This window comes from Haliaeetus leucocephalus, unplaced genomic scaffold, assembly GCF_000737465.1.
Source record: "Haliaeetus leucocephalus isolate CR32 unplaced genomic scaffold, Haliaeetus_leucocephalus-4.0 Scaffold417, whole genome shotgun sequence".
NCBI lineage: Eukaryota > Metazoa > Chordata > Aves > Accipitriformes > Accipitridae > Haliaeetus > Haliaeetus leucocephalus.
The window spans coordinates 3647834-3662068 of record NW_010972853.1 but is presented as its reverse complement, the minus strand read 5'-3'; the positions used below and the strand labels follow the sequence as shown (position 1 = coordinate 3662068).

Sequence of the window (14235 nt, the reverse complement as noted above, 5' to 3'; positions counted from 1 at the left end):
CGCGCCGCCGGGCCGCCGACGGCCGTGCCGGCCACCTTCCCTGCGGGGCCGGCTGCCGCCCCGCTCAGACTGCATGGCTGCTCGGGCGCCCCTACCCCGCGCCGCCTGCGGCCGGGCTGGCCTGTGCCGCGCCGGTCCCCGCCTACTCCCGGAAAGAGGCCGCCCGGGGAGGGCGAGCGAGGGAAATGGCGGCGCCCGCGCCCTCAGCAGCTCCCCCTGCCTGCGGCTGGCGCGCGGCCTGGCCAAAGCCCAGCAGCGGGGCCGGCCTTCCCGGGGAGGGGAGCCGCCGCCTGCCCCGCTCCTCCGGGGGCGAGCCCCTGGCGGGCGACTGGGGAGCGTTTGCCCATGTCCCCTCTGCAAACCTCGACGAGCAAGGAGTGAAAAACAGATAGCTTTCCATATGTATTTCAAACAACATGCATTCAATGTTTAGGAAAGAGCACTCCTAACTCAAGCCATATGAATCATAGAATCATTTAGGGCAGAAAAGACCTTAAGATCATCGAGTCCAACCGTAAACTTAACGCTGCCAAGTCCACCGCTAAACCATGTCCCTAAGCACCACATCTACACCTCTTTTAAATACCTCACAGGGACGGTGACTCCACCACTTCCCTGGGCAGCCTGTTGCAGGGCTTGATAACCCTTTCGGTGAAGAAATTTTTCCTAATAGCCAATCTAAACCTCCTCTGCCACAACTTGAGGCCATTTCCTCTCATCCTATCTCTTGTTACTTAGGAGAAGAGACCAGCACCCACCTCACCACAACCTCCTTTCAGGTAGTTGTAGAGAGCAGTAAGGTCTCCCCTCAGCCTCCTTTTCTCCAGGCTAAACAGCCCCAGCTCCCTCAGCTGCTCCTCATAAGACTTGTGCTCTCGACCCTTCACCAGCTTCATTGCCCTTCTCTGGACACACTCCAGCACCTCAATGTCTTTCCTGTAGTGAGGGGCCCAAAACTGAACACAGGACTTGAGGTGCAGCCTCACCAGTGCCCAGTACAGGGGAACAATCACCTCCCTGCTCCTGCTGGCCACACTATTTCTGATACAGGCCAGGATGCCGTTGGCCTTCTTGGCCACCTGGGCACACTGATGGCTCGTATTCAGCTGGCTGTCGATCGACACCCACCCCCAGGTCCTTTTCTGCCAGGCAGCTTTCCAGTCACTCTTCCCCAAGCCTGTAGTGTTGCATGGGGTTGCTGTGACCCAAGTGCAGGACCCAAAGTTAGCTTTCTGTAGCAAATGAGGGAAAAAGCAACAAGTCCCAGCTGATGGGGTGTGGCACACAAGCCTGTGCTACGTGAAGTGCATGAGGTGATGCTGCAGCCTCTTTAGGAGCGTCTTGCTCTGAGGACACAGAGCAGGGACACGGGAACAGCTTTGTGATGGTAGAGCTGGGCTGGTTTGTCCTGCTCTGCTTGAACTAGGCAGGCACCCATGCTGTCCTCAGGTAAGTTCACCAGTTCCCTAACAGTAGGCTTGCCTCATCGCTCTTGAGCACGCAGGCTGTCATTTGACAACACACATTAAAACATCAATCTCGTTTTGCAGGGTTTTTAAACCCAGTAGTCCTTACAACAAAATGTGACCAAAACTCCCGTACTATGAAATCATGGGCCGTAGTGTCTCTGCACTACTACCTGTGGTAAGTGCTGCTTAGTTCTGGGGCACACCGTGCAGCAAATCAGTAAATTAGCTTAGCATGCCTCCAGTGCAACACAAGCAAATAAATCGAGTAACAGGGAGCAGCACTGGCAAGCACATTGCAAAGATACCTGAATGATTCCTTGTGCGGCCAGCACAGGTCTGGCAGACCCAGTGCCAAGCTAGAGCTAATAAAACCTGGCAAACTCAAGCTGTGCCTGCATCTGTGGTGCAATTAATCTGTGACACCAACAATCTGCCTGCAGATAACTGTAAGCTGACTATATGTACAAATTTAACAACTCACATTAATTAATACTTACAGCTAGATTGAAAAAAATATCACTAATATTTGGCAACAAATAGCAAACACCATTACAACTCACAAGCGTGAAGTTCATGCATCAATAATTATGAGACAGATAGAAAAGTCATGATACTGTACATGTGCATTTTGATTTTGTAATTTAATTTTGATCTCCCTATTATTATCATCTCTTATGATAGACAATTAATATCAATTATGTTACTATAGCACACAGAAGTCCCACTCACAGGCACTATTGCCTTGAGTGATACACAAATAGAGAACAAAAGGTAACACTGCAAAGTGTTAACACAGACCGATGAGACAAAAGATGACAGAGTATGAAGAAATGACACGAATGGTCAACATGCCAAGAAGAGATCTTTGCATACTAGCAGCTTAGCTACTGTCAATTTTTTTTGACATCACAGTAAAACAACCCATTAGGGAGGGAAGGCTTTTCATGATGATAATGAGAGTGCTTTTTATTTAGAAATTAATTATAGTTTCTATACCATATTACCAGTGTTCCTCCCGCCCATGTCAGTTCAAACCAAGAACAATCGTGTCAGGACAATTTCTGCTTCTCCAGTTGCTCTGAAGTCTGCAATCCACATGGCGTAGCTTCAGCAGTCTTTAGTAGTGACCTAAGAGGGACACACACTTGCTACCTATGGCAAAAGACGAAGCATTACAGGCCACAGCACCTAGGCAATTTCTAGTCTCCCCTCTTCTGAGAAAAGTGTCATCTGGCAAGAAAAGGCAGAAAGTTCAAACAATCTCATATAATCATCCTAAGTGGCTGCTCAACCCCCAGTGTTAGGCAAATGTAGAAATTAGTAGATGTTTATCCATGTGCCTGACATTCATAGCTTGTGCCTTTTTAAGACCATCTCTAGCCTTTGCTGAAATCTTGCAACTTGCAAAAAAGTCTTGAGCCCTGGCAGTGTTTCGGGTACGTTAGCTGTCAAGGCCCGGAGCGCAGCCCCGTTCTAGGAGTGCCGTTGCCTATTTTAGAGTTTAGCTGGCTAAGTCCAAGGTCAGCTGCTCTGCTGATAAGACCTGTTGTGAAGAAAGCTAGAAGTGAGGGCCTCCGTCTCCTTTCCCTTGGGAACTGCTTTTAAGCTGAGGCTGTACCTCTGGCCCTTGCCTGTTCTACATCGCAGCTGGGCGGCAGCTACATCTACACCTGGTCTCCTACCTCCTTGATCCTGACTCTGATCCGGACTTGGACCTGCTGGCCGGGCTTCCTGGCTTGGTCTGGGACCTGCGTTATCACTATGGACTTGCTGTGCAATCACCAGACTATGTCTGACCCTGATGACTGTCTCTGGCCCTGATCATAAATCAAATGTGCTAAATGTGCTGCTCCATACCCTGCTGCTTCTTGGTGATGTCTCTGCTCCCACCTGCCTTGGTATGATGCTCCACCCATGGCTCACCTTCCCTTGCAGAGCAGCTGGCCCCTGCTGCCCCCTGACATTGCCACGCTTAACGCATTACTGCACTGCCACGCTTAAAAATTTAATCACACAGAGCTGTTGACATGCAGAACAACTGTGCTGACTGTCCACAGAAAAAGCAGCATAAGCCACATGAGGTAGCAGAGACACACAGATTAATCTTTCACAGCTCAGCTACCTATCACAGCCATGCAGGTGCTCTACACACCTTTGTTTCACATTAAATGAGTTCCTACATTTCAAGGCTGTGTAAAGATTTGTAAAGCCAGCGCACCCAGCCATCAGGACAGTTCTGACTTGGGGGAAGCCTTTGCAGAATGCAGAACCAGGATGAAATTTCTTTCCTTGCATGGGGCTTGTTAGGACTGCTGTGGCACTTGAGCTGTTCTTGACTGCTACTGGCTCTGGAGGCTGTAGAGGGCCAAGTGTACAGATGGTCAACATGCATATATTATGCTTATTATTAGGCTGCAAGGCCTATACATGAACTAGAATCCTGTTGAATTAGGTTCAATATATGTTGTGTATAAACAGAATACAGATGCACAAACATCTAAATGTAAGACAGGAGATGACAGAGACACACAGATGGAGGAGAACCATTTTGGGTAGTAGGGTAGACAGTGGTCTCAGTACACCAGGAAACTTCCCGTTATCGAATTTCATCACAACAAGAGATAATCGTTAGGGAGGGTTTGAAGAAGAAAGATGATACACTTCTGTGGATATTTAGGAGACCTGGGACAAAAGTGAAGGAAACAATGAAAGCAAATAAGAGGACAATGAAAGAAAAAAAGATGCTTTTCTGAAAATTCAGCAAGTGGCTATAAAATATTGATGTATTCAGCTGATGAGAGACAGGACCCAACTACTTGGTACAAAAGATAGATGATGACATGTGGGAAAGGGATAAGCTGTGAAAGCTTGCAGTTAATAAAAGACACTTGCCAAGACCAAAGAAAATAATGTTCTGACAGTTAGGTTGAAAGATGAAAACACAGAGGAGTGGTGTGGATGGTTAGGGAGGACCAAATAATAGAGATCTGCTGCAGAGAGAATCCTGAAGACTTAGAGTTGGACCTTAAAAGGTGATGTATGTGATAATTTTAGCTGAACCTGTGTCTGCTTTGAAAAAAGGGGATTGTCTTACCGGTTTTATACTGGCTAGATGCCCAACAAAAAACCTGTTAATAATTTATCTGACTCAAAAAACTAACTACTATTTGACTATTCCAAAATTACACAGTCTTGCAAGATTAAGCATCAAACAAGTGATTAGCATCATCTGATGTGATAGAATGACTCAAAAAACAGCAGATATCTGTGAAAGAACCAAATTGCCTGATTCAGGCATGCATTCAATGGGACAAGAAAACAGCAGTGAAGAATGTAGGAAGGGATGGACATCAGAAGCATGTATGCGTTAACAGAGTGACAGTGGTGCCATTTCTACCTCTCACTGCTTATGCAAGTATTAAATTGGTTTTGTTGCACTGTTTGTCACTGTGGTCATCTATTGCTGCTTCCTCTTCAGTTTACTCCTTTCTATCCTCAACCCTACTATTCACTCACCCAAACTACCCAAACTGCACTTCCACACCTCACCCAATCAGTCTCCTCTGGCCCAAGATCTCTAAATAGAGAAAAGTCTTTTCTGCCCAACTTATTTTTCCAAAAACATCTTCTTGGCTTTGCCTGCTTCCTTAACGCAAAGATTCCCCCTCAGTTGCCCCAACCACTTCTAACACCTAATTGTTTCCCACTGCCACCATGCCAGCGTGGTTCCTAACTCCCTGTGCATCCTCAGTTTCCTCCTACTCTCTTTTCTGATGTTGGTGACTTCTCCAAATTTTCCAAAGGTAATTTGTGAGATCTTGACACCTTCTACATAGTACTGTAGGAAACACCACAGTGACTCACTGTCTTACTGCACTGCAGAACTTTAAATGTCTATCTAAGAATATGTGGAGTGTCTCCTAAGGTATTCAAAATATAAGACCTGGCGTGACTGACTGCCTTAAGAAACAATAGTTGTTTTGATTGCATTTAGAAATTTCATAAGATGCCAGAGTACATTGTCCTAGAATGTACATTTATGTGTTTTAGTTATGTTCACAGTGGTAGAAACAATAGTCAAAATGCAAAAAGAGAACACAAATAATTTGATAGATTGTTTTAGAAGTGTTTTATGGCAACTCTAATGGAAGTCTGTGCTATTTAATGAGCTTCTTTCTTTTTCTGTTTTTTCCCTTTGCTCTTTACAGCTGTCTCCAAAAGAATATTTTCGAGTACAGAAAGCAATATGCAACAGTGCTAAGATCCTGATGACAATACACCAAGAACAAGAATGGAAGTAAATTTATTCAGCAATTCTACTGTTGTAAACAGTTCATCCATCAACCATAAGCAGTTAGAAGGGCATAGCCTCTGGGAAGTCATTACTATTGCCACTGTAACTGCAATTGTAAGCTTAATAACCATAGTGGGAAATATTCTTGTAATGATATCCTTCAAGGTTAACAGTCAGCTCAAAACTGTCAACAATTATTACTTGCTCAGCCTTGCCTGTGCAGATCTCATCATTGGAATATTTTCTATGAACCTTTATACGTCCTATATACTCATAGGCCATTGGTCTCTTGGAAGCCTTGCCTGTGACCTGTGGCTAGCACTGGACTATGTAGCTAGCAATGCCTCAGTAATGAACCTCCTAGTCATCAGTTTTGACAGGTATTTTTCCATCACAAGGCCTTTAACTTACAGGGCCAAACGCACTCCCAAAAGAGCTGGCATCATGATTGGTCTGGCTTGGCTAATTTCCTTCGTGTTGTGGGCACCCGTAATCTTGTGCTGGCAGTATTTTGTGGGTGAAAGAACAGTACCACCTGAAGAGTGCCAGATACAATTTTTATATGAGCCTATTATCACCTTTGGTACTGCAATTGCTGCTTTTTACATCCCAGTGTCCGTGATGACCATTCTGTATTGCCGCATCTATAAAGAGACAGAGAAACGTACCAAGGACCTTGCTGAACTGCAGGGTTCAGAGTCTGTGGCAGAGTTTGAGATGATAAAGCCTCAGAAAGTTCTCCTGAAGTCTTGCTTCAGTTGCAAGCAACAAAACTTAGTCAAAAGAGAGAGGTGTCAGGCTTCCTGGTCTTCATCTAGTCGAAGTACGTCAGCTACTGTGAAAGCCTCTCAGGCAGGGAGTACTTGTAACGACTGGGCTAAGGCTGACCAGTTAACCACCTGCAGCAGCTACGCATCTTCAGAAGAGGAGGATAAACTTGCCGCTGATTCAGTTTTCCAGGTAACTTACCGAAGTCCATCTAAAGGTAAGGCAGAAGAATTTAATGAGAGTACGGATGTTGTTGTCAAAGACCAACCTGAAGAAAGTGATTTTGAGAACCAGAAATACTTTTTGTCACCTGCCAAAGGCCACGTACAAAAAAGTAAAAAATGTGTGGCCTATAAATTCCGGTTGGTGGTTAAGGCTGATGGCACGCAGGAAGCCAACAATTGTTGCCGTAAAGTAAAAATAACTCCTTGTTCTGCTGCTCTGTCAAAGGATCCTTCCATCAAAAGCATGGATCCAAATATAAATAACCAAATCACCAAAAGGAAACGGATGGTTCTTATAAAGGAACGCAAAGCAGCACAGACTTTAAGTGCCATTCTTTTGGCTTTTATCATCACATGGACTCCCTACAATATCATGGTTTTGGTCTCCACATTCTGCTCTGACTGCATTCCCTTGACACTGTGGCACCTTGGATATTGGCTATGCTATGTGAACAGCACTGTTAACCCCATTTGTTATGCCCTCTGTAACAAAACTTTCAGGAAAACTTTTAAGATGCTGCTTTTCTGCCAGTGGAAAAAGAAAAAAGTGGAAGAGAAACTATACTGGCAGGGCAATACCAGACTGCCATAATTGCTCTTATGTAGGGGATAAGGGAGAAAATAGATATTGACGTAATCTGGTTAATTGACTGTAATTCTGTCTTTTCAAAGCTGTTGCTTTATATGTCTAGGGGTTAAAAAAATTCTGCAGAAAAGTAAAATTTTGCATGAAAGTAGTGTGCTTGGGATAAAGAAGTCAGTGGCTGCTGTGAGCAACACAGGGTGGTTTTGATTATGCAGTAGATCTGCATTAAAGTTATTACGTTTGGGGTCTTCTGTCCTTTCTTTCAGCCTGAGAATATGTAGAGTAAATTATAAACCACTAGAAATTAGAGTGGGATGGTCATCCAGTCATCAAGTTAGATCACCCAGTCTATCTCCCTGTAGTGCAGATCTGTTTCTTCCTATAGTTCCTTTCTAGTGTACTGTCTATTTAGTGTTCAGTGTACCAAGCAATGGAGCTTGTACTACTTCTGTTTTGAGAATTTTCCACCTGCTGTTGGAATGAAACAAGGACTATTTAAAGGGGGAAATGCTGTCATCCCCAATACTAAACACTTAGAGAGATTCATAATACTCCAAATGAACACACATATTACAGGAGAATGTAATACTGAGAAAATTTCCACTTTAAGGGTGACTTTTGTGGAGACATAGGAAGGGCTCATAGTGGAGGAAACAGGTAACGTATTTTGTATATGAAGAAGCCTGTCCCAGTCTCAGTTCCATCATGCAAGTCACTGTCATCTGTAAAAAATAGTGATGGTTAGCAGATACCTCCAAACTTCTCCCTTTCCCAATGCCTCTGAAGGAAATTTTAAAATTTTATGTGATAGTGACAATGGTACAAATCAGAACTGACTGTAAAGCATAATGGATGTAGTCTATCTACTTCGCAACACAAGGAAAGTCTTTTTTGCAATCTCCTTTGTTGCGCTTCCCCTTGCCCCAAAAGTTTCCGTTACTGATGAAATGATGCAGAAGAAGAGAAAAATATGTATTGGTGCCCTGTGCATTTACCTATATATTATGAAACTATTATAAACAGTGACAGAATTGCCATGTCTGAAAGAAGAAAGATTTTTAAAGTAATTTTTGAATATTTCTATAAAACTATTAAGGACACTTTGCACTTTCATAGCACTTTTAATCTTTAAATAGCTTTACAAATACTAGTCAACATGAGGTGTTTGGAAACATAAGTTATCTCCAGTCACTATCTTTTGGTCCAGCAGAACCATTTCTGCTACAGTACTGGGGACTGGAATCAACCCCTCTGACAGCTGTGGCTTCTGGGACTGGGCTGCACTGGCCTGGTCACAATGAGCTGAGACTCTGGCCACTAGCTGAGGTTTGCTGGGGTTTTGGGGCTGTGGTGAGGACGCTTCTGTGGCAGGGTTGAACTGCATGTGCCTGTCTGCTGTCTGTGTTAGACTGGCAGGAGTCTGCAGCATTGACTGAGTGCATGCGTAAGCAAGGGGCTGCCTTCAGCAGAAGGCCACTGGAACAGAGCTGGTGACCCAGCTCCTTGTGGTGGGAACAAACATGAAGCCTCAGAAAAGGCCACAAGTTAGTGGCGACCGGGGTCATAAGGAATGAAGTCCTAAAGTAAGAAAAAGTTTATGAGTAAATGAGAAAGATCTCCATGTCCACAAAGTTCAGATTCAGTTCTAGCCTTTCTACCAAAATTCAGGGTGAGATGCTCCGGAATATTAGTTTGGGCCAATCTTCACATTGTATCTACTATGCGCTTTAGTGGGACATTGCAGTAGTGACGTGACCCAGTTGCACATTTCAGGGATTGTATTAGTCATCCTGAATGTACCATTGCTCTCAGTGAAATTGTTCGTATAATTTATTAAATTATCATACCATCAAAATGTTTCCCTACAGATACATAAGTCCTCCATGTCAACAACCACAGTAGAAGTAATTAATATTTTTTATCCCCAATCTCCAGAGGGGAAAATTGTGTCAGTGAAAGATCAGCAGTGTAGTAATATAAAAATATGTTCTCTAAATTCACATGATTGATTTTGTAACACACCATACTGTGCCTATTATTTTTTGTGCATTAGCATATGATTGCTTAGTAAAGGAAAGTATGGGTCTTTATAAAGACCCTTTCATCAACTTTCCTCTGTCACTATCCAGAGCTTTTCCTGTGTACAGTAACTATGTACAAGTTGGTTATTATAGTGGGTTTATTTTATATTACATTGGATCAGACACTCAGTAAAGTGTGTTTGATTTTTAGCAAATGAATGTGTCCCTCTGTGGCACGAGCTGTAGTTAAAGGCAAAATTTATGAGGTAGTAACATTTCCTGCTAGCTGCAGTGTTGTTGCTAAAGTAAAGCATTGGCTTCTGCTGAAATTAAATGGGATATTTTTTGTTGATTTTGGCTTCTGTTGAACAAAAGTGTTCTGTAAATGTTTATGGACTCTGTGCTCAGTAAATGTATTAGAATACATGGTGATGGATGCAACAATGTTGGTTCAATGTAATTGTGAAATATGTGCTCAAACTATGCTGCTAGCACTTCACCGTGTGACACGTTACATGGTCAAATATGGGTACATTGTAAATACCTAGAATTATATAAAAAGGTGTGTGCTGCTTTATCGTTAGGTAGGATGTTTATTCTTTAAAAAAATCAAAACCACAAAAAGAAAAACATGATCCTCATCAGAGGATTAGTTAGTACTTAATTATATTTTGTTTTCAAATTATATTTTGTACATTTAAAAAGTGTTGTGGGACTTTCACAGTGTAGAACAATCTTGTTATCTGTATTTCTGTCTTTTTAATGAACCTTTTACCAATCCTATAATCGATTATGGTCATGGTCATGGACTGGTGAAAAGATCTTTTTATGTAAAATTACATTTTATTTATACATAATTACATACACATACATATATATAGATATAGTGTGTATATATATCCCTAACTAAGCTTTTCAGAGACCCAGTACACTTTAATATTTTTTAATTTTCCCACAGACTGGGAGTATAATTTTTGTCTCTCCCTTTTCATATATACCAGCCTCCCTGTACATTCAGGATCCCCATAAATTATCAAGTAACATTCATTTCCTGTAAATATAATTTGTAGATAAATACTTGGAAGAGTTCTCAGGATTTTTGAATGGGTATAGAACACCTAGCTAGTGTTGTGCACTTTCTGTGACTACTTAGCACAGAGTGAAGAGCTTGGCAAAAGACAGAAAGTAAAGAAAGAACATAAATGCAGGGGTTTCCTTTATAGAAAAAATCCTGTTGAATTGAGGAAGGATGACATCAAAGGGGTTATAGAGGAAATACTGTAAGAATCTGTAAAATATTTTGCCATTAATTATATAATTCAATTGCTAATCATGGTTATCCTACTAAACTATGCATGTCAATTAGTAACTGCTATTAATTGTTGAAAGTTATTTTTATATGTGAATTTTTTGTTCCTCTTCTCTATTGTACCCGTGAGACCTGCACTGGAATATATGGACTTGATGAGTCTAGATCGAAAGACAGTGATGCACTTCAAAGCAAAATCCTTAATTGTACTTCCTTATCACCCTTTAGATATTGTTCCAGTTTTAGAGCTGAGTCTCATGAAAAGTCTTCATCTCTAATTTAATTATTCTGATCATTTATCTCCCACACAGGGCTTTTCTCAGAAATCTGTGACATTGCCTCCTTGTCATATTTGATAGATGACCTAAACATGTCAAACTAACTGATAAATCCTAATGCAAATGTAGCTAAGGATAGTCACATACCTGAAGGAATAAAAATGTTCACTGGGATGTGGAAAGTATGTTAAATTTAAATAAGAAGTCATTACAACAATTAAAGAATCCCATATCAGTCTGGAAGATGCTGCTTTCTCGTAGAACGCAATTGTTATGAAACTGGATACCCAGTTTGAAACTGAATTGCATACCTGTGGACTTTTTTCAGATTCTGGATTTTGAATAGAATTTTGTAAGATGCTTATTTACTTGTGGTAGGAAACAGTTTCCAAATCACGCCTTCATAGTTTGGGATTCCCCAAACCCTCACACCGAAGGAGAATTTTTTGATGCTTCTTCTTTAAAGTTACTCTGTAATTTTTAGGGGACATGCGTACTTCTGCGTTCTCTGGATTCTTTGCTCTAGGAAAACAAACAAACAAACTGAATGGTGTAATTTCCTCTGAAATTAATTTTCTTTGCTTTCTATAGAAATAGAAATAATATGAAAGAATCACTTGGGCGTGGTGAGAAACAAATACCTGTTTCCTCAGTTGTACACAACAATCAAGCTGGAGTTACCATTTGCTGTGAGCTGTGCATCTAGGTGCCCCTCTCTTGGAAAGGACTCTGCCCAAAAACCTCCATACTGCTTACTTCTTTTTGATATTACAGAAAGGTTTAAAAAAAAAAAATCCCGACACCCCACATTCACTACTTTTATGAGCTACAGACCATTACAGGTCAGAACCTCCCTTTGAAAGGCTCCATTGTTTGCCCTGGGGACTCCAAGGGCTCCATCAGCTCCTGAAATGCTCCCACAGCCGCTGGGTGGTCAGTGGCTTCTCCATTTTGAAATGCCCTTCCAAACCTGAACTCCAAAAAGGGATACTGTGTCTTTTCACTTAAATACTTGGTTTTCCTTCTACCAAATCAGAAAGAGGCCATTTATTTCTTATGTGGTCATCCCAAATCTCCATTGCTGCCTTTTGTACCCACTAAGGTTTTCTTCCACACACGATTGACCACTGGGTGTCATAAAACCTTAAAAATTGATCATTCAATTAAACTTCTTGTTTATGATTTTATTAATAGTTACCCCATATCCATATCTAGTGGAAAAAAAATTGATTGCATTGTGTTGTAAAACTAGAGATAATCTATGACTATGAATGGTTTCAGAAAGGGATGGTGTTGCAATTGTTTTTTTCCATCTTGGTACATCTTCAGGTTTAATAGGTACTGCTGGTCTATGTATCAGATTAGGAACTTCAGTTTTCATTACACTCAGGAAAACCGCTGCCTTTTATTCAATACTCATGCCATTAGCTACTAAATGCCATTAGTTTATTCATGTATCTGTTGATATATCAAACAAGTCAGTCTTCCTCAAACAACCAGATATTTAAAATCCTTCAAAAGTTTTCTTCTCAACAAGTACTTCTCCAGACCCTGGTCGCTGATGCCTCCTGTTTCAATAGACCTCTGAAGTTTAGGGATTTTTACTGAATTCCTGGATTACAATGCCAAGATATAAGCTGCAGTATCTTTTACTCCTTACATGAGGCAGCCATCTAGACATAGTGGACGTCAGACAGTTGTTTTTACTGTATGCCATACATAAGGCTTCCTTAGATTTGCAATTCATCAGGTAGCTATAGGAAGAAGAATGGAGAGAGGGTATGGTGGAGGATACCAGCTGCGGAGTGAGGCTGGATTCAGCTCTGTACCGCACCACTCTGCCTGGGTCCTGATGCCTTCTGAAATGCAGCAGACGTGAGAGTGACTAAGGGACTCTGCTTTGTTAATTATGGGAGAAAAAATGAGCCCAGGCAGGTAATGTTGCTAATTTATTAATGCACAGTATTCAATGCTTGGTCCTAAAACCACTTTATCATACTTTTAAACCTATGGTTAACACATGAATAAAGGTTACATGAAAGTCTGGAAATTTATTGTTTAGGTTACACATATGAAAATCAGAAACAAAAGCAAGCACTTTCTCATATAAAAACTGAATGATTTTTAAAGACAAATAATAATAAAACAGTATTTTTGCTAGAAAGAGGTCATCAGACTCTCTTATTTTGTCAGTTGATGCTTTTTTAGGAAGAATTTTCCTTCTGCTAAATTCTGAGTTGATTAATGTGATACTGTATGTGAGAATGTGCTTACACCTTATGAGATTCCATTTTTAAGTTACAAAGCAGGAGTTTGCCAGTATCTGTTGGTTGAGTTTCTGTAACTGAAGTATCTAAGGAAACATAAAAGATATTCTAATTAATTATCCTGACATTTTGTGTAATGCAACAATGAAAACTTGTCTGTGGTCATTCAGCTATTCCAATGATATAGAAATGTGTAAAGTAACCCAAACAGCTGTAAAAGAAAACAATGTCTTCAGGGTTATCAAAACCGAAATCCTTTTATTTATTATTTTAAAACAGATGAATTTATGATGAAATTTAAAGATTCTCTCTTTATTTTATAACCAGAAAAAAGCCACTGTTTAAATAATGTCAAGGTTGAGTGCCAAAACAATTGAAGCTAGCAAATGTGAAATAAAGCCAACACCCTCTTCTTTTCTCACAGTGGTATCAAAAAAAGAGAAAGCTGAAGCACATCACGGAACAGGGAGAGGCAACAGTCAAAACATTATAAATGAAGTGGAGTAATATTCAGAAAAAAAATGGAGCAATAAGTAAACAATTGTGAAATCCATTTGATCTTTTAAAAAATGTGTTCACTGAGTTTCTTGGGGAAAATTCAGAGGAGTTGTAAGCTTTGGATTAGTAGCTTTAAATGGGAAAGTTGATGATCCCATTAGCTCTGAGTGCTCTAAAAAGAAGAAAGAAAAGAAAAGCCCATGCTGAATAGTTCATTGTGTATGGGATCATTAAAAAGTAGAGATAAAAAGAAGAGTCAATGAAGGGGAAAAGAAGCCATGGGAGGTGAGGCCAATTCCAATTTTATATTTTAAAATACCTTTCACTAAAGGTAAAAAGGAAAGGCCTGATGCTGCCCTATGGTACACCATACTCTCCAATATGTATTTTGTAAATGTAGGTACTTCACCAGAAATTTCCTTCCTGCATATGTGAAGAGTACAATTACAGGAGATCAACCATGAACATTCATACTGGAGCAAAACCTTCTGAAATGCATGTATATTCATGTGCATCTCGTA

At 41.1% G+C, this 14235-nt stretch overlaps 2 protein-coding genes across 2 annotated transcripts in view; one reads left to right on the top strand and one right to left on the bottom strand.

The window, feature by feature from the left end:
* Nucleotides 1-75, bottom strand: part of AVEN (apoptosis, caspase activation inhibitor) — a 102340-nt gene extending 102265 nt beyond the window's left edge. The window contains 2 exon segments of the mRNA XM_010574211.1: nt 1-4; nt 7-75. The exon segment at nt 1-4 is cut by the window's left edge and continues 188 nt beyond it. Coding sequence (XP_010572513.1) covers nt 1-4; nt 7-75 — 73 coding nt within the window.
* A 5465-nt stretch (nt 76-5540) lies between these two features.
* Nucleotides 5541-7347, top strand: CHRM5 (cholinergic receptor, muscarinic 5). Its single transcript, XM_010574209.1, has one exon. The coding sequence runs from the start codon at nt 5761-5763 to the stop codon at nt 7345-7347; it is 1587 nt and encodes a 528-aa protein (XP_010572511.1). The 5' UTR covers nt 5541-5760.
* Nucleotides 7348-14235: the final 6888 nt, after the last annotated feature.

Excerpts from the sequence above, each read along its gene's own strand:
- CHRM5 (XM_010574209.1), top strand. The coding sequence starts at position 5,761 with ATGGAAGTAAATTTATTCAGCAATTCTACTGTTGTAAACAGTTCATCC.